The sequence below is a fragment of the Chaetomium strumarium genome (assembly GCF_033439665.1).
Source record: "Chaetomium strumarium strain CBS 333.67 chromosome Unknown B0T15scaffold_1, whole genome shotgun sequence".
NCBI lineage: Eukaryota > Fungi > Ascomycota > Sordariomycetes > Sordariales > Chaetomiaceae > Chaetomium > Chaetomium strumarium.
The window spans coordinates 4600677-4616508 of NW_026944429.1; the positions used below are offsets into that span (position 1 = coordinate 4600677).

Below are 15832 nucleotides of genomic sequence, written 5' to 3' on the forward strand. Positions count from 1 at the left end.
GTACCAACCTGTCTCCCGGTTCTAATGCTTGTTACGCAAAGATACCCATTTTCTACGCACGAGGGGATATAATTCTTTTACCATGTCAATGCAGGGGCCGGCCCGGTGTCATCAGAAGGAAAACAAGAAACCATCTTTCGTGTATTTTAGTCGTGTAGCTGTTGTATCCGCCGCTGTTATCATCACTGGTTGCTGCCGCTCGACGAAATGGCGCTCGCAGTTACCTACAGGGAGGGAAAGGAAAAGAAAACGGGAAAACAGCTGGAATAGATCTCTGAGGCAAGATGCAAAGCTCGATAGCTCGCGGGACGGGTATAGGCGCTGTTGGAGACCGATGGACCATGCGGTGTGAAACCCACTTAGCGGCAAAGGCCTGTCCATTGTCTTGTACCGGTGGTGACTTCAAAGGCGGCGGTTTAGTATGCGGCGGATTGAGGAATGCGAATTCCATCCAAAACGCCGTAGACGCCTTTCCGCAAATCAACTCCCCAGGAAACGCCGCCCTTCCGTCCTCGGCTCGCGATACCGAGCGGGACGATCCTAGCCATGTCGTCGACTATGGGAAGACACCCAGGATCGCGTTTAGATCCAAAAAGGATTCGGCCTGCGCGCATGGGATAAAAGAAGAGATCTCTTCGTTGGGGTATAGATGGTGCTGGCATTACGGGGTCATTCGTCGTTCGTAGGTCAGGAGGTTGTTGCAAATCCAACGCATTACAAGATCGTGCACTTGGACTTCGGCTTGTTTGCCTGCTTCGTCTGCTTCTTGGGTTCAAGAACAGCTCTGAGAATGACCGTCAGCACATCACGGATTGTTTGCGCTCGACAGACCCAACGATGGCTCACCTGATGGCGTTGTCAAAGACGGCCTTGAGATTCACCTGTGTAAGGGCCGAACACTCGACGTATTTGTACGCTCCGATTTCCTGGGCGCACGCCACCCCCTTCGCAAACGAGATAGGGGCCATCCTTTGCTCGGCCAGCTTGTCGCACGTCTCCCTGTCATCCCTCTTGTCGAGCTTCGTACCGACCAGAATGATTGGGATGTTCGGCGCATGATGGTCAATTTCCGGGTACCACTACACATGGCCGTCAGATTCCTGTGTCTTCATTTCCGCTGTACGCGAGAAGAGCCCACTAACCTTGGCCTTGACGTTGTCGAACGACGGCGGGCTGATCAACGAGAAACAGATGAGGAAGACGTCGGTCTGGGGGTATGACAGCGGTCGCAGTCTATCGTAGTCTTCTTGCCCGGCAGTATCCCACAGTCCCAAGCTAATCGGCTTGCCGTCGACCGTAACGCTCGCTGAGTAGTTGTCGAATCTAGGACTCACGGGTTAGACCTGCTTCCGTGTTGGTGCGAAGGGACCACATACACTGTGGGGATGTATTCGCCCGGAAAGGCATTCGTTGTGTAGGAGATGAGCAAGCACGTCTACACCGCAGGTTCGTGTTAGTCCACCTGGAAGACCGGATTGCGCTCGCGCTGCACATGTCCGTACCTTGCCTACTGCACCGTCACCTGTGACGACGCACTATGGAAACGGAACAATGAGGTGGTTAGCTTTAAGTCTGATCTCCAGATGGCGGTTTTGAAGCGGGGACTGGATCTCGCGATCGATAAACTGACGGTCGGTAACGAACCTTGATCGACTGGACATTCCCCTGAGCAGCCATGGTTTACTGCAGCTCGTAAGAACGATGAGGGATTCCTTGAAGGAGCGCTTGAACAACCAGCAGTCGAATGGCGATGCAGTCGGCGCTATCGGTTGACGGGGACAGGTTGGAAGGCAAGAGCCGGTTGCAGGGTTGCGGGAAGCGAGTGGAGGAGAGACGGGACGCGGTAGAAATGTCCTGCAAAGTTCAAAGGTTGAGGTGGCCCACCGCCTTTACCAGTTACTTGCTCCTTTGGGTAGGTAGACGAGCCTACGTGAGAGGGCGATTGTAGGATAAAGCAAGAAACCAATTCGCAAGCTGCACTCGGGAACAGGAAGAGCCTCGATACACGCCAAATGGCTAGGATGCAATTTGATTCAGGTGCAGTGAGAAGAGAAACAGAGGATGGACGGGCCCGAGCGACCTAGTGCAGTCTCACGGAACGGCAATGCCTCCAACTCGCCGATGAGATAAAACCCTGGCACTGTGTGGGAGAGTGCACCCAAGCACTGAGGCTGCCCGGTCTCGAGCCGGTCCGGCTCAGGGCACCAGTGGCGCACCTTCCTGCAGACCTCAGGCGGGGACTTGCAGCCAGTGGAGCGCGGGATTTGGCCGCACGGTGCGCCATCGTCTTGGCGCGGCCATGTCCTCTTTTGGCGGCAACCTGGAAGGTCGTCTCATTGGGGAGCCACTCAGCAGCAAGGGGTAGGTTCTCTGACACTTTTGGCATCAACCGCCTGGTATGGTTGAAACCATTCGGCGGATGGGAATGGTGTGCCGCCAACATCAGGACACAAAGGGACTCTTGCTGCCATCGCCATTCAGAGGCAACTTTGAAGCCACTACTTCGTGATCTGCGTCTGCCGGAAAGGACAAGGAGTCCATCCCTTGGGACGGCACCAGCGTTCTATGGCACATAGGGAGATGCAGTCGCAGAATTGTGAACTCACCTGAACTCTCGTGTTCAACCAGGAGAGGAGGCGTAACTGCCCGTGTAGCACAGTGTTCTCGGTGTACTGGTGCAGCACCTTATCGGCAGGGCGATGTGTGCAGAGGACCTGTTCGGATGAGAAGCTGAAGCGAACGGGCTCGGGAAAAGCGAACGGGCTCAGGAACAGCGTATGGATACGAGTGTTTCGAAACGACAGTGTGTCTGCAATGGTGTCGAGCACGCTTGGGATGTTGTCTCAACAAATGTTTGGTCAGCGTTATGGCTAAACGCTCGGGTTCTCATGAGTTCGGTAGGCAGGTTTCCAAGGCTTGTGTTGGACACTGAGGCTGAAAGGAAGAGTCTAAGGACCTAGCGGCACCGTTTCGCGAGGTGGTCAGTTCACAATCATCTCACCTGTGCCTTTGTTGTGGCACGACTTCCATGGTGTACTGTAACGGACCTGCTTCAATAGAAGAAGCCACCTGGGCCACCAGATTTTCAGGCCACCGAGGGTGCACACATCCTCGTAATGGGGATGTGGATTTCAAGTTCAACTACACAGGTCTAAGATGCAGTACCGTACGGTGTACCTTAGCTGTCCTGCAGAGCACTTGCACTGTGCATGTACAAACACTGCAACCCAAATGTAGGGACCGAGCACGCACTCGAACATCGTACCGTTCTGCGTCGTGGCCGAACTCCGGAAGAGGCCGGCAGCTGCGGTGTAACACTGAGAGTGTTCGACAGTGACGGTATGTACCTTATGGTGGCCACCTAGCACCTGTCTGCCATTTCTTGACAAACCTTCACCACGAGCGACAGAGCTACCTAATCACTACTAGTACAAGCCATGCATTTTTGGAGGTTCGGACAGACGTATTTCTCACTCAGGCTCGTCCAACAATTGTCTCAGCTCGGGCATCTGACGGTCGGATGATTGGCTTTCAGCTTAAACTCGGATTTCAGGCGCTGATACTACCTAGGTATCGAGGCCCGCCTGCGACAGAGATCCATGGATGCCTTGCTACCAGCGCGCCTAGTTGCACAGTCAGATAGCATTCCTATTCGGGCTTATGGGATACGCGGTAAGCACGGCCCGAGAACTGACATTGGCAGAGGAGAGATCTTCTGATTTGTCGGTTTCAACGCATCCATATGTAGCAGGTGCTGAGGGAAGCAAGAGGTTCAATTCACCTTAGTGTGACAAGGTACTTTGAAATGCCATGGCGCGGTGTGGGTTACATGCTGTGGTATATGATAACCAAACTCTTTGTAAGACAGGTATACTCCGTATGCTACCTATGCAAGGTAGAAAATGGAACTCAAACCCTGCGAGGGATACATAAGCAGATAAGATGGAAGGTAAGCAACTGACGCCGAGCTAAAAATACGCATTAGCTCTGCGGTTTCGCATCTGAGGCCACTTAGGTCAGCTACCGTAATATTAAATCTCAAAGTCCGTGACAATGCATGTATTTTCCGGGCATCTGAACAACGGCCTCAAGCACCCATTGGAGCTTCCGTACCTAACAAGTATGGATATCTAGTATGTACATGTATATACTAGTATGCATTAATTAGGTACGCGCTAAACGTACCAACAGCCATGTGTCCAACGTTTCCGAACGGGTAGGTTTGCTTACATACAACCTCACCGGTGTATACCAATTCCCTACGCTATTCACCACAGGGCACTGGGCGACTGAGGCAGGAAATCAGGAGGACGACGAGGGGTCCGGAGTTCCTGGAAAAGAGGTTGGAATTTCCAGGTTGCTTGCGAATGGATGATGAATGGATCACCCTAACCCTTACTAAGGGCCGCCTCGGCAGATCCCGCCGAGTGATGTCGATCACTGGGCAGCCCCCTAAACAAGAAAACTTTCGGTGTGGATTGTTCGACGTCGAGATTCCGCCCATCTGGGGGTGCGAGACGTCGTCCTCTTCCAATAGCTTTCAGGACATGGAAGTTATCGAAAGGTTTTCGGATTTGTCGACCAAGGCGCTCAGCGTAATACGCGCAGCCAGATTACCGCATCCAAAAGGCGTTTTAGTGGAGAGCTTCGTCACTGAGGCCGCGGACCCGGACCGGGCAGCCCGGCACTTACTCAACCGCATCGCTCCCGAAGGCGAAGGAAGCGACGTGGCCGCCTGTCTCGATGCGTTTTGTTCAGACTGGAGACAGCTCGTTACGAACTGTGAGCACCGCCTTTGCATCTTTCCACCCTTGCTACCCCTTGTGCCACTGCCGCGCCGCGACGCTTCTCAAATCGGCTGCTGACAAGCCATCCTCCCCGGGCCAGTTGTGCATGAGGGCCCAGTCCAGCCGCTGCGCGACAGGCGTTATGTGCCTGTCATCACGAGACGCGACGGCGGGACCTGCCGGTTCTCAGGCCTGGGCGACTCGTGGCGCGATCGTCTTGCCGTCTATCCCATCCTGCCTCCCTTCGGGGCCGGCAAAATAGAGATTGATTCGGTAGGTGGGCCAGGCCGAACAGGACCAGCGCTTCCCTTGTCCGGACGTAGAGGCTATCGTGACGGGAGCTAACCTGGCTCTGCTGCTTGTCAGTCCCTGCATGACCTTCTTGTTGCCTTCTTGGGGCCCGACCTGGGTAGGTGGGTGCTAGCCGGATGCGAAGACCCGTGCCCCCCTTTCGGCAGCCACTGGCTTCTACGCACGTCTGCCGCCTCCGCGTTCGCCCAGGGGTTTTGGAAGCTCTTCGCCAGGCCGCTGAGTCGCTATGAAGTGAGCACCTGCCGAAATGTGAGTGTTGTGGTCGTGGGTCAAGAGTTTGGTGCACTTCTGGAATGACCGGTTAGGCTGATATTGTTGCAATACGCAGTACATCGTCTCGCCAACCGGTATTGGTGGGCTCGCGGAGCCCGCTATTGTGAGAGACGCCGAGGTGGGACGAGACATGCGGCTCTTTGACGAATCCGGCTGTGATGTTGATATGCCGGATGAGCGAGCACTAGAGCTGGCTGCTCGCTTCTCCGCCCCAATTCGCTGGGTTCACGTGTGGAGGGCCATTGAGCGGAGGCAGTCGCGTCCGTATGTGGCGTCTGTCTTCGCCGCAATCTCTAGTGCGGTACTGTGCATCTTTGCCAGGGCCTGGGAACCGTTCTCCCGCGCTCTTTGGTACCTTTGGCGTCTCCTACCAAGCCGTGTACGGATCCGAGCCTACTATGAGCTTTATCGTGCTGGCAGATTCGTATACGGCCCAACTGATGCTAAGGTGCAGCGACTCCCCTTCAACCTGTTCATCAAATATTGCAATGCGTCTTCAAACGGACCTTTGACCAACGAATACGGAGCCCTGCAGCTGATCCGCCGGCACTCGGATCTCGCGGTGCCCCGGCCCTTAGATTTAGTCTCAGATTCGAAACGGTCCTACATGGTGACCTCGCGCATTCCCGGCTATACCATGGGTGAGGTGTTCAGCATGCTCACGGACGAGCAGTTGCACGACTTGGCCAGCGATTTGAACCGCTTTCTTTCGAAGCTCCGCACTATACCCAAGGAGCTCAGGCCCGGTACGGCCCCGGCGACTGCAGTCACCGGAGCTACCGGTGGCGGATGCCACCATGTTCGCATGGAGTTGATCTTCGGGAGTCGAACACCATACGGTCCGTTTGCTACCGAGGAAGATTTCCACGACTTCATTCTCACACGGCGGCCCCCGGCTCCGGATGAGATTCAACGCGGGGGACACGACATCGTGATGACTCATGGCGATCTGTCTCGACGAAACATCCTCGTGCACGAGGACGGAAGACTGGCCGGCGTCGTGGACTGGGAACACGCTGGCTGGTATCCGACGTATTGGGAATACACAAGCTTCCTATATGGGCTCGACTCACTGCATACGCCCCAACGGCTGGCGGACATGGCTGGTGATGTATTCCAGGGGTTTGGGGATTTTGAACATGAACTTGCGGTGGAACGGCGGCTATGGGCACGAATATTCTGATGAGTGGCACTATCCCCTGATTGTCGCCTTGTGCCTTCGGTTCAGTCCAATCTCCGTCCGCCATACCGATACCTGTCGGAGCAACGTATGATGGTTCAAACGATCCGAGCCGTCACACTAGGCAGTTTCTTTCCCTCCGGGTCATTGGGCTTGAGCAGCGCCCCCGCTTTTATCCTGCATCTCGTCTCGACGTCTTCTGGATGTTGAGGTGGTGGTTAGACAACGTTGTAGAAGGGAGAGGGGAGAGAACTAGAAGTGGAGGAAATAAAACGACAGAAAGAAAGACAAAAAAAAATCGAATAAGCAAAACAAACGGGCATCTAAGATCGGAGGTAGAGGGGGGGAATTCTGCCACCCGCTTTTCATTGACATACAGGTCACTTACCAACGTGCAGAGGCAGCTTGAGAATGACCTCCTTTTGAAGCACACTGATGACAAGCTTGAGCCATGTGCGGCAGTTGAACGGCTCTCCGCTACGCAAGTTGCCGCCCTGAGCGGGTACATGAACACTCTTCATAGCCTCCTCGGCTTCGGCTCGCTTCTCCGGGGGGATATGCCCGATCCCGATGAGGCAGATCATAGACCTCGTCGGCTGCACTTGCTCGACCTCCCTGATCTCGTACGCCCATGAACCGGTACGATCGGTTGTCTGGTGGATTCGTCCGGCCTCTCCTGGACCGGTAAGAAGAAGCGCCCAGTGCTACGGTCAAAACAGATCTGTTAGCTGCACCGAGGACCCGGATCTGGGTACGAGAAAGAGTCGGGGATGACATACATAGGCTTCCCCCACGGCTTTGCGCTCGTAGAGGGCAACATAGAGGGTGTCCTCCTCGATGGGGTCGCCGTAGAATTCTTTCGATCGCGGCATGGCGAGGGATGCAACAAGGACTCCGGAATCGGACAGTGTAGAGAGAGAGGGAGACCAGAGAGTGCTCATGCTTTTAAACTCCGCAAGACGACATCTCGGAGATACTCTGCAACCCTCTCCCTGATAGTTCAGGTAGTGGTGAGCAGTGAGCACTTGTCGTCTGTGCCGACAAAACCTTGGGGAGAGAAGTCTGCCCCCGGCGCGTCACAAATGAGCCCGCCTCGTCGCACACCTGCCAATCTCTCGAGACCCGAACCCGTGAATCATCGAAACTTCCCGTTCCGTTCAAAGCATTCGTGAACGCAGCTTCCATGCAGTTCGAAAAGTGTTCCGACTGATGAAATGGGAGTCCGGTCCCCGCACCCCACTCCCACTTCTGACTGGCCGTTGAATGGCTGGGCCGGTCTAGACCTGATCGTCGCTGGGCGACTCGGATCGTGGCCTTAACTTATCACGTGGCACAGCGGGTAGCACTGCAGCGCATCGGTCACTAAGTAAGGTACCGTATGTATGTACTGTACAGTGTGTATTGTAAATTCCATTGTATTCCGCAGTACATTACAATATCAGGACAGAGCGATGTGTTGTCGTTATTACTGCATCACGTTACGCAGTACGTAGCTTAGGTGCTTAATCTGCTTACCTATTATTGAAAAATGTGCTGTCGTCGTGTGAATTGAAACTTGGTTGGACTCTACTGAGGTTCAACATTTCCTACCTCTGGATAGCTTCTTACTCCGTCCACGGGTATAGCATCCTATAGCCTACCTACACTAGTAAAGCAGCGCGAGGAACGAGAAGGCGGCCTGGGATCCTTTGGGTGGAGGCCGGGCCGTGTCCCTTGTCTGAGCCAGTGCCGGCCCCACAATACGTGGGCTGCAGTGTTCCTCGTCAGCGACGAGTCCCGATTCCAACAAGTACGGTACCTTGCCGGCGCGTCACGCTCAAATCGATAACCAGGGGTTGAAGAGAGATGAGCGGAATTTCGCCGGCATTGAATGTACAGCACTGTCAATGTGCATCTTACAACGAAACACGACCCCCCCTAATTGACCAATATGGCTCGCGAGAACCAGCATCCCGACGCGACGCCTAGCCGAAGGGCGTCGAGCGCCGAACCATTCGCCTCGAGTAACCGGCGATCCGTCTTCAGAACTCCCGCAAGTCAAGGACGTGGCCTTCCGCGTCCACAGGGTCTTTCAGCGTCGGGTAGGAAGGTGGCACCGCCGGCCGCGACACCTCATGCGCGGGCAGCATTCCGGACGATCGACTCGCGCCGGGCAGCCATCTTCACGCCGCACCGCGCCCGACGGAAGAGCTTGCGCGAGGTTCGCGATTCGCCGCGGGACTTCCTCCTCTCTCTGGGACGTGTACTGGCGCGCAACACCGAGGTCATCACGACTTCCTCGTCTTCGTCGCCCGGCGAAGCGGATAGGACCGTGGCATCAGATGGCCCAGGCAACGACACGACGCTGGGGTCAATAAATGTCGACGAGGATGACGAGGATGATGAGGAGCTTCCGAAGCGTCCACGGCTCTCGCTCCCTATTGATGAGGAGGACGAGGACGATAGTGACGATCTCCAGCCTCATCGGTCGGTGTTGATTGATGACGACAACAACTTTACGATGCAGTCAATAGAGATGCCGCGCAGGGCTTATAGCGAGCAGCCTATGAATCGGTTCTCAATGGGCAGTGTGCGCATGAGCGACTACTTCGACACGCATGACATGCTGCATAGTGAGGACGTCGGGATTGACTCGGGCTTTTTCCCGCCTACGGCTGCGCTGGACGAGACGAACATCGCGATGGGGCTAGAGGAGCTGCCGTCCCCTGAAAGGTATTCTCGGCTCGTCACAGACAATGCAAGAGTGAGGCGCTGACTTGGCTGTAGACTCGATTCCGACGCCAACCGCCCTGATCCCGGTCGGGAGAGCGACTTCAGGATTGATATCCCAGTTGGCGACGTAAATGAGAGCACGTTTCTTATGGCGCCCCAGGTCGTAGACTCACCGGACGGCCCACCTGGCCGCTTACCTGTTGCTACCGCCGAAGTAGTGCACGACGACTATGCACCACTTCTTGACCAGAGGAGCGATGATTATGACGACGAAGATCTATTCGGCGGGGTGCCGGCGCTGGAGGATGAGCCCTTGGAAGCTCAGAATGAGCAGCTGCACGATGAGACAGAACGGGAACCTATGACGGCGAGAGGCCCACAGGACCGCAGGCTTACGAAGAAGACCATCAAGGTCTCAAAGTATGGCATTGAGTATCCGTCTCTTCCACCGGCAGTAGTAAAACGTCTCGCCCAGAACTTCGCCAGGGCCAACGGAGCAAAGGGGAAGATCACCCCTGACGCTATGAAGGCCATCATGCAGGCGTCAGACTGGTTCTTTGAGCAGCTGGGCGAAGATCTGCAGGCCTACGCAAAGCACGCCGGCCGAAAGACCATCGACGAGAGCGATGTGCTCACGCTGATGAAACGGCAGGTTACAATCTATCAGTGGGTATCTCGATACTGTTACACATGGCTGACGCTTTCCAGACAACGTCAGATCAACCCGAATACTACGCCATTTGCTCTCGCACAACGCCACCTCCCGAGGGAGTTGCTGCAAGAGCTGCGAATGCCGCCCCCTGTTGTCCCGAAAAAGCGCCGCAAGACAAACGGCGGAACGGAGGACGAAGATGTCACCTGAACACCGAGGCGACCTCGTTGAACATCATTACCAGTGCTTATTCATACGAACACGCCGAGCAACATCGGATGGCGGCTTGCGGACCACCATGTAGAACATAATCGAGGTTGCAAGGGACAGCCCATACCTGCCACAATTAGTCGGCTACTGCCACGGACGGGACTTGCGAAGGGAGCAGAGTCGCTAAGGCAGTGTCGTCCTGGGACAAGCACGACTCACCAGGTGAATATGTACTGCGCGTGATTATTGCGCAGGTTTACCTCGGCCGGCCTACCGATGGGGATGCCGCGGTCTTGGTAGTCCAGAACCGTGAAGTAGTCAGGGTCTGAAGGCAGGGGCGGGTCAGCATATCCCATCTAAATGCATAGCCATAGCAATGAGAGCAGCAAAGGGAGCGAATTAGGATCAACCCACCCATCGTCTGCTCAATCCAGACCGGCTGACTCCCGGTTAATTCGGCCATTTGCTTCACATCCGGGAAATAGAATTCGCCCTTGTCGGGCCTGTTCTCTGGCGTGAACATGTTCTTCTTCCACGGCTCCCTCAGCATGCCTTCTACCCTCACCTCGCCCTGGGGCAGCCCAGCCGGCCGCTTTCTCTGATCGGCGTTCTTCTTGGACACCCACCCCCGGTTGACCAGCACCTTTGCCCGCTCGTCGCCGTCCCGCTCCAGCGGCGTCACCACGATGTACCCTTCTTCGCCGTCGCGCATGCGCGGACCGATGAGCATCTCCTGGTCGTGCCGGAACCGGCCCGTCGCGTAGACCCGGCGGTAGTCAAAGTCGGCGATGGCGTCCGGGTCGACGCGCGGAGGCAGCGGGAGCGGAGGCCGCACGAGCCGGTCTTCGCACTTGGCGATGAGGTCCGTCTTCCATTGCAGCCGCTTGACCTGCCAGGTGCCGAGGATGAAGGCGGTTACGGGGATGATGGCTGCGCGTGAGGGTGTCAGTATCTCGGAGTGGAACGATCTGTAGCGTGGTGGCACTTATGTACCGAGGATGACAAGGCCAGGCCCATGTCTACGGCCGGTTCGGACTAGCTCGGGCGGGTTGTCGAGGATCGAGGTAAAGCCCGGGTCGTCGGCTGCTTGCTTTGCGAATCGCGGGGTACTGGAGAAGAGCCGTCGGGGAGGAGGGAGGCTTGCAGAGGCGCTAGGTTGCTTCCATCTGACAATCGTCCGGCCAATTGGCAGCTGTTGGGACTCAAGGTGCCGTAAAAGGCAGCTAGCTGCTCTCACGGGCGCCATGGTGGAAGGAGGCTGCATTGATGTCGTTTGAATTGCAGTGCCTCTGAGAGTGCTTCAGGATCGGGAGATTTATTGACTGCGCTTGGCCCTCCCTGTCGGTGGAGATCAATTCTCCCGAGTCTAATTGGAGCCCATCAGCAGAGGCTCGGATGCTCGGATCAGCGCCCATTGCCGCTGCACCCCGCCGCTAGCAACAGCCCCGCTGGAGCTGGGATCCTGCTTTATGGCTTACCCGCTACTGGTATTACGGCGCGTGCTGCATATGCCGTCAGCGCGTCATGCCGCCTTGAAGACAGCTTTCAACTGCATCACTGCTGCATCATACACCAACGTTTCCATCCTGCTACCGTATTGAAAGTTTGATCCCCAACAACCAGACCAGGCAACCCGATCACAGCCGAACTACTTCATAGGATTTGGCAGTCTACCAGAATCACGATCATGTCGCTCTTCTTCCAGGGCACCCTTCAAGAAGGCATTGCTGCTGCTCTGCAACAGGCTAAGCCCGTAGTATGCTTCGCCACAGGTTAGACGTTACAGCATCATCGAGGAGGTGATACGCACTAACCGACATATAGACGGCGAAGCTGAGAGTCAGCTTTGGGAGAATGACTTCTTGGCAGACGGAGAGGTGAGTGCTCTCTATGAGGGGTCCGTTATTGTCTCCCGCTCCAAGTTAGTCTCTAACACAACGGCCTCGATTAGATCCGCTCGCTGTTGCAGTCCGAGGCAGTGACGCTTCGGCTCCCCGCTGGTTCACAGGAAGAAGGCTTCCTTTCTCAGCTCTACCCCCTTCCCAAGAAGCCCACTATCGTGATGATGAGGTGAGGGATACCGTTCCTTCACAGCTCAATGACGGATCCGAAGCGCTGATACAATCCAGGAAAGGTGAACTGTGCGAGTATATCGCTGCTGGCGTCTCCAAGGGCGAGTTCGTGAGGAGGGTAAAGAGCGCACTTGCGGCATCACAATCTGCGGCAGCTCAAACCGCAGCTCCTCAGCTCGGTGCCGCGGTGGCACCGGCAGCAGCACCAAGCCAACCGACCCATGCAGACCAATCCTCAGCAGCCAGTAGCTCAGCCCAGACCAGCCTACCACCTCCCTCTGACTCCCGTGTCCAGTCGTTGTTAGCCGAAAGAGCTGCAAGCCTTGCCGAAAAGCAACGGAAGGATGAAGAGGAGGCGAAACGACAGCGGGCTGAAAAAGCCAAGGCCAAAGCCGAGGCGGAGGCAAGCGGGATGAAGAAGCCCGACGAGCAGAGCAAGCACGTGGCTTCTCTCAAAAAGAGGCAAGAGGAGGCTCGAAAGGAGCGCCAGAGGATCCTCAAGGCTATCGAGGATGACAAGGCGGCTCGCCGGGCTCAAAGGGCCGAGGCCGAGGCCGAACGAAAGGCGGCTGCGGCGGCCGAGAAACCTGCGTCGGCCCCCTTCGCGCCGGCCAGCCAAGTTTTCCCCTCGATGGGCAGGCTAAGCGGGCACTGCTCTCTCCAAGTCCGGTTATTCGACGGCTCGACGATTCGCAGCCGGTTCTCGAGCAGCGAGACGCTGAAAGACGTGCGATCATGGGTCGACGAGACGCGCAAGGACGGCAGGGATCCTTACACCTTCAAGGTACTCCTTACTCCGTTGCCGAGCAAGGCAATCGATGTCACCGAGGAGGGCAAATCTCTCCAAGAGCTGGAGCTTGTCCCGTCGTCGACGTTGATTCTCGTACGGGTGCTCAAGCACGCTGCCGCCTACACGTCCTCGGCCAGGGCCGGACCCGAGCCCCAAGGCAACATTTTCCAGAGACTGATCGCTTACATCCTCGGCATCGTCACCGGCTTCTCCGGCACGATCTATGCTTTCTTTTCGACCATCTTCAGCACAGCCGGCCCACCCCCGCCAGCCTCGCAGCCTCCCATTTCCCGGGCATCTCACAGTCAAATTGCTGTCGAGGCAGCCCGGCGTCGTCGTGTGTGGGTAGCGGGACTCGACCAGGCAGACGAGCGGCGGAGAGACCAGCAGTTTTACAATGGAAATTCCGTAAGTATCGCTTCTCTTGCCACTCGCAGTCGGGGCACTAATCATTCGTAGACCAATTTCGAGCCCAGGACAGACGACGGGGAGTGATGGTATATCTCCCTGTGCACAGATTCGAGGGTCACGTCTAGCCGCAAGACGAAACAGTTGAGCGGAAGACGTCTTGCGCTGTTCTAGTTGTTGGTAGTTGTACATTATAGTTCATGGATGAACGCCAAAGCAGAGAGTTTTGTCCACCTAACCGCAGGCCAATAATGCCGCCAGCAACAGGCGTAAAATTACACTCCCCCATCATTCCTCAACCCCCATCATTCCTCAACCCCCATCATTCCTCAACCCCCTTCAATCAATCCATCCGCCAAACTCAGAACTGCTTAGCCGCAGCCTGGCAGGCCTTCAGCTGCTCCAGGTACCACCCGCAGATCTGCATGTTGCCGCCCTGCTCGTCCATGCACCTGGTGAACTGCTCGGTCGCGCCCGCGCAGTTGTTCCCCCAGCTGCTGTTGCTCTGCGCGGCCTGCGCCTGCGTCGCCTGCGCGGGCTCGGGCGCGCCGCTCGAGCTGCCGCCGAAGATGCTGCTGATGCCGTTGCCGACGACGTGGCCAATCGAGGAGCCGATCGCGACGCCACTGGGGTGGTTGTGTTAGTCACGCTTTGTGAACTGTTGCGTGTCTTCCTAAAACGGATGGTCGGGGTGCGGGGGAGGGCGTGACGTACGCCGCGGTGCTGGCCATCTGACCGAGAAGACCAGGACCCTGGGAGCCGGAAGCCGTGGGAGCTTGGTGAGCCATGGCAGTAGGGGAGGAACCGGTCGGAGCCGCGTAGGTGGCGGCCGGCCGGGTCTGCTGCTGCTGGGTCGGAGCGGGGCCGGAACGCGCCGGGACGGTCGGCCGGGCCGGAGCCGGACGAGCGGTTGACCTTGACTGACGAGGCATAGTATTGACGCGAGTGAGATTTGCGGGGGTGTGGGCGCTCGAGTGAACGATTCAACGGGTGTGGTGTTGCTGGGAGGCGTCGAATTGGGTTGGAGATATTTTGCCGGAGCGAAGACGGTGATTTTGCGATTATCCCCGGCTTATAGCTGACTTCCGGCAGGGCGGGTCTAAAAAGGGACCTGCAGGCTGGAAGCCAATCGAAGCTCGCCTGCCCCTCAGACCCACTCACTTAGTGATTCCCGAATGCCGGGTCACAATGTTCACTGCAGGGTTGGGGTTAGACCAGCTCGACCTGACAAGCACTTCCAGCATGTGGATGAAAGCCGCATGAAAGGACAATTCTAGATTCTGCAATTACAAGCCAAGTATTGAGATGCAAACTGCTGCTACCTGAGCTGTTAAGCTATCTGCCGCCCCGACACTTCCGCCTCCCCGCATCTCTGACGACGCCGGCTATATCACTTCGCGGCGCAGGCAACAAGGCCCCGTTCAGTCCGCTCCATAAGAATGCTCATGCACATACACATTGAGCAATCCGGTGTATCGGGCCCCAGAGTGATGCCCTCGGCTGTTTCTGCGGTTCTCCTAGAGAGTCTCTCTCGAAGGGACGTGGTCCGTGTGGCGGCTGCTCTCGTCCGTAGCCTTCTCTGGCAGTGGGCGGAAGCGTGATCCTCTGAGCCGTCTAATTCGGTCAAAATGTCGAGCCTGCGATAGTCATAACAGAGTTTTCATTTCTTCTTCTTGCCCCCGTTGCGCTTTGGTCGTTTGCGAAGTTTCTGGCCGGCGTCAGTCGAGCTGTTCTCCACGGCAGACTCCTCCGCTGGGCGCTTTTTCTCGGTGGACTTGGCTCCAGCCTTCTCCCGCTCCTTGGCGATAAGTTCCGTCAACTTTGCTTTGATATCCTTGTTGTCCCCCTGTTCTCGAGTAAGTGCGGGCCAAGGCATGGGCAACCGGGCAACTTACAAGATCGGACTTGAGAAGTCGGGCCGCCGCCTCCGTGTTGACCATGTTCTCACGAGGTGCAGGTGGATTCTCAAGCTTCTGTATCTTTTCCGTATACTGCTTTACCCGAGTCAACTCGGTGAAGACCGCGTGGTTTCTGGTATCCACCCCGTTGAGGCGCAATGCGGCTGACGAGGGTTAGTGACTGTGAGAAGGTAACGACGGGGATAAGTCTCACAAAAGAGCAGCGACTCTATTGTATAGGTAGCCAGAACGTAGAGCTTGGCTTTGTCCAGGAGCGGAAGCTTGGACGAGATATCCCCGATGTCACCAAGCAGAGGATTCAGAACTTCCTCGGCCTTGTTTAGCTCTTCCTCGAGCCGGTCCAGCTGCGGCGTCACGTCTGTGACATCCATTGTGATTGAAAGATGAATGAAGTTAGGCTCTAAATCTCAATGTGACTGTTCCCGTGTATTCCCAGGGAGCGTGCAAATGCGGCCCACATATGATGAAGCTGCTGCCTTTGAGATAGAGTGATCCATGAAAACACGTGAACCCTTGG

General features: G+C 56.3%; 9 protein-coding genes across 9 annotated transcripts; 4 read left to right on the forward strand and 5 right to left on the reverse strand.

Moving 5' to 3' along the window:
- Positions 1 to 714: 714 nt before the first annotated feature.
- B0T15DRAFT_507388 (P-loop containing nucleoside triphosphate hydrolase protein) lies at positions 715 to 1677 on the reverse strand (the record flags this gene model as incomplete). Its single annotated transcript, XM_062867644.1, has 6 exons — positions 715 to 784; positions 847 to 1079; positions 1143 to 1323; positions 1377 to 1435; positions 1503 to 1535; positions 1645 to 1677. The coding sequence occupies 6 exons, from the start codon at positions 1675 to 1677 to the stop codon at positions 715 to 717; spliced, it is 609 nt and encodes a 202-aa protein (XP_062726532.1).
- Positions 1678 to 4000: 2323 nt separating this feature from the next.
- On the forward strand, positions 4001 to 5491 carry B0T15DRAFT_49015 (uncharacterized protein). Its single transcript, XM_062866657.1, has 5 exons — positions 4001 to 4133; positions 4192 to 4216; positions 4307 to 4342; positions 4404 to 4782; positions 4888 to 5491. The coding sequence occupies exons 1-5, from the start codon at positions 4054 to 4056 to the stop codon at positions 5130 to 5132; spliced, it is 765 nt and encodes a 254-aa protein (XP_062726533.1). The 5' UTR covers positions 4001 to 4053; the 3' UTR covers positions 5133 to 5491.
- A 47-nt stretch (positions 5492 to 5538) lies between these two features.
- On the forward strand, positions 5539 to 6555 carry B0T15DRAFT_387499 (kinase-like domain-containing protein; the record flags this gene model as incomplete). The annotated part of the gene is made up of 1 exon (XM_062864387.1): positions 5539 to 6555. One exon carries the CDS (start codon positions 5539 to 5541, stop codon positions 6553 to 6555), a length of 1017 nt encoding a protein of 338 aa, XP_062726534.1.
- A 95-nt stretch (positions 6556 to 6650) lies between these two features.
- On the reverse strand, positions 6651 to 7424 carry B0T15DRAFT_489408 (uncharacterized protein; the record flags this gene model as incomplete). The annotated part of the gene is made up of 3 exons (XM_062866597.1): positions 6651 to 6751; positions 6941 to 7256; positions 7332 to 7424. 3 exons carry the CDS (start codon positions 7422 to 7424, stop codon positions 6651 to 6653), a joined length of 510 nt encoding a protein of 169 aa, XP_062726535.1.
- Positions 7425 to 8335: 911 nt separating this feature from the next.
- Positions 8336 to 10254, forward strand: B0T15DRAFT_49056 (centromere kinetochore component CENP-T-domain-containing protein). The gene is made up of 2 exons (XM_062866687.1): positions 8336 to 9264; positions 9319 to 10254. The coding sequence occupies exons 1-2, from the start codon at positions 8483 to 8485 to the stop codon at positions 10124 to 10126; spliced, it is 1590 nt and encodes a 529-aa protein (XP_062726536.1). The 5' UTR covers positions 8336 to 8482; the 3' UTR covers positions 10127 to 10254.
- Positions 10255 to 10341: 87 nt separating this feature from the next.
- Positions 10342 to 11372, reverse strand: B0T15DRAFT_507392 (SURF1 family-domain-containing protein; the record flags this gene model as incomplete). The annotated part of the gene is made up of 3 exons (XM_062867645.1): positions 10342 to 10451; positions 10541 to 11056; positions 11120 to 11372. The coding sequence occupies 3 exons, from the start codon at positions 11370 to 11372 to the stop codon at positions 10342 to 10344; spliced, it is 879 nt and encodes a 292-aa protein (XP_062726537.1).
- Positions 11373 to 11608: 236 nt separating this feature from the next.
- Positions 11609 to 13502, forward strand: B0T15DRAFT_49045 (uncharacterized protein). The gene is made up of 5 exons (XM_062866681.1): positions 11609 to 11898; positions 11951 to 12003; positions 12078 to 12196; positions 12256 to 13396; positions 13448 to 13502. Exons 1-5 carry the CDS (start codon positions 11814 to 11816, stop codon positions 13481 to 13483), a joined length of 1434 nt encoding a protein of 477 aa, XP_062726538.1. The 5' UTR covers positions 11609 to 11813; the 3' UTR covers positions 13484 to 13502.
- A 198-nt stretch (positions 13503 to 13700) lies between these two features.
- B0T15DRAFT_519391 (uncharacterized protein) lies at positions 13701 to 14455 on the reverse strand. The gene is made up of 2 exons (XM_062868428.1): positions 14111 to 14455; positions 13701 to 14022 (listed from the first exon to the last, which is right to left on the reverse strand). Exons 1-2 carry the CDS (start codon positions 14326 to 14328, stop codon positions 13758 to 13760), a joined length of 483 nt encoding a protein of 160 aa, XP_062726539.1. The 5' UTR covers positions 14329 to 14455; the 3' UTR covers positions 13701 to 13757.
- Positions 14456 to 14656: 201 nt separating this feature from the next.
- On the reverse strand, positions 14657 to 15821 carry B0T15DRAFT_571267 (Sas10/Utp3/C1D family-domain-containing protein). The gene is made up of 3 exons (XM_062870852.1): positions 15509 to 15821; positions 15292 to 15458; positions 14657 to 15242 (listed from the first exon to the last, which is right to left on the reverse strand). Exons 1-3 carry the CDS (start codon positions 15684 to 15686, stop codon positions 15057 to 15059), a joined length of 531 nt encoding a protein of 176 aa, XP_062726540.1. The 5' UTR covers positions 15687 to 15821; the 3' UTR covers positions 14657 to 15056.
- Positions 15822 to 15832: the final 11 nt, after the last annotated feature.

Coding starts and splice junctions, on each gene's coding strand:
- B0T15DRAFT_49045 (XM_062866681.1), top strand. CDS start 11,814: ATGTCGCTCTTCTTCCAGGGCACCCTTCAAGAAGGCATTGCTGCTGCT. Junction 11,899..11,950: donor CGTAGTATGCTTCGCCACAG/GTTAGACGTTAC, acceptor ACCGACATATAG/ACGGCGAAGCTGAGAGTCAG. Junction 12,197..12,255: donor CCCACTATCGTGATGATGAG/GTGAGGGATACC, acceptor GATACAATCCAG/GAAAGGTGAACTGTGCGAGT.
- B0T15DRAFT_519391 (XM_062868428.1), bottom strand. CDS start 14,328: ATGCCTCGTCAGTCAAGGTCAACCGCTCGTCCGGCTCCGGCCCGGCCG. Junction 14,023..14,110: donor CAGATGGCCAGCACCGCGGC/GTACGTCACGCC, acceptor CAACCACCCCAG/TGGCGTCGCGATCGGCTCCT.
- B0T15DRAFT_49015 (XM_062866657.1), top strand. CDS start 4,054: ATGCATGTATTTTCCGGGCATCTGAACAACGGCCTCAAGCACCCATTG. Junction 4,217..4,306: donor TGTCCAACGTTTCCGAACGG/GTAGGTTTGCTT, acceptor GCAGGAAATCAG/GAGGACGACGAGGGGTCCGG. Junction 4,343..4,403: donor CCGGAGTTCCTGGAAAAGAG/GTTGGAATTTCC, acceptor ACCCTTACTAAG/GGCCGCCTCGGCAGATCCCG.
- B0T15DRAFT_571267 (XM_062870852.1), bottom strand. CDS start 15,686: ATGGATGTCACAGACGTGACGCCGCAGCTGGACCGGCTCGAGGAAGAG. Junction 15,459..15,508: donor AATAGAGTCGCTGCTCTTTT/GTGAGACTTATC, acceptor AACCCTCGTCAG/CCGCATTGCGCCTCAACGGG. Junction 15,243..15,291: donor GACTTCTCAAGTCCGATCTT/GTAAGTTGCCCG, acceptor ACTCGAGAACAG/GGGGACAACAAGGATATCAA.
- B0T15DRAFT_49056 (XM_062866687.1), top strand. CDS start 8,483: ATGGCTCGCGAGAACCAGCATCCCGACGCGACGCCTAGCCGAAGGGCG. Junction 9,265..9,318: donor GAGCTGCCGTCCCCTGAAAG/GTATTCTCGGCT, acceptor ACTTGGCTGTAG/ACTCGATTCCGACGCCAACC.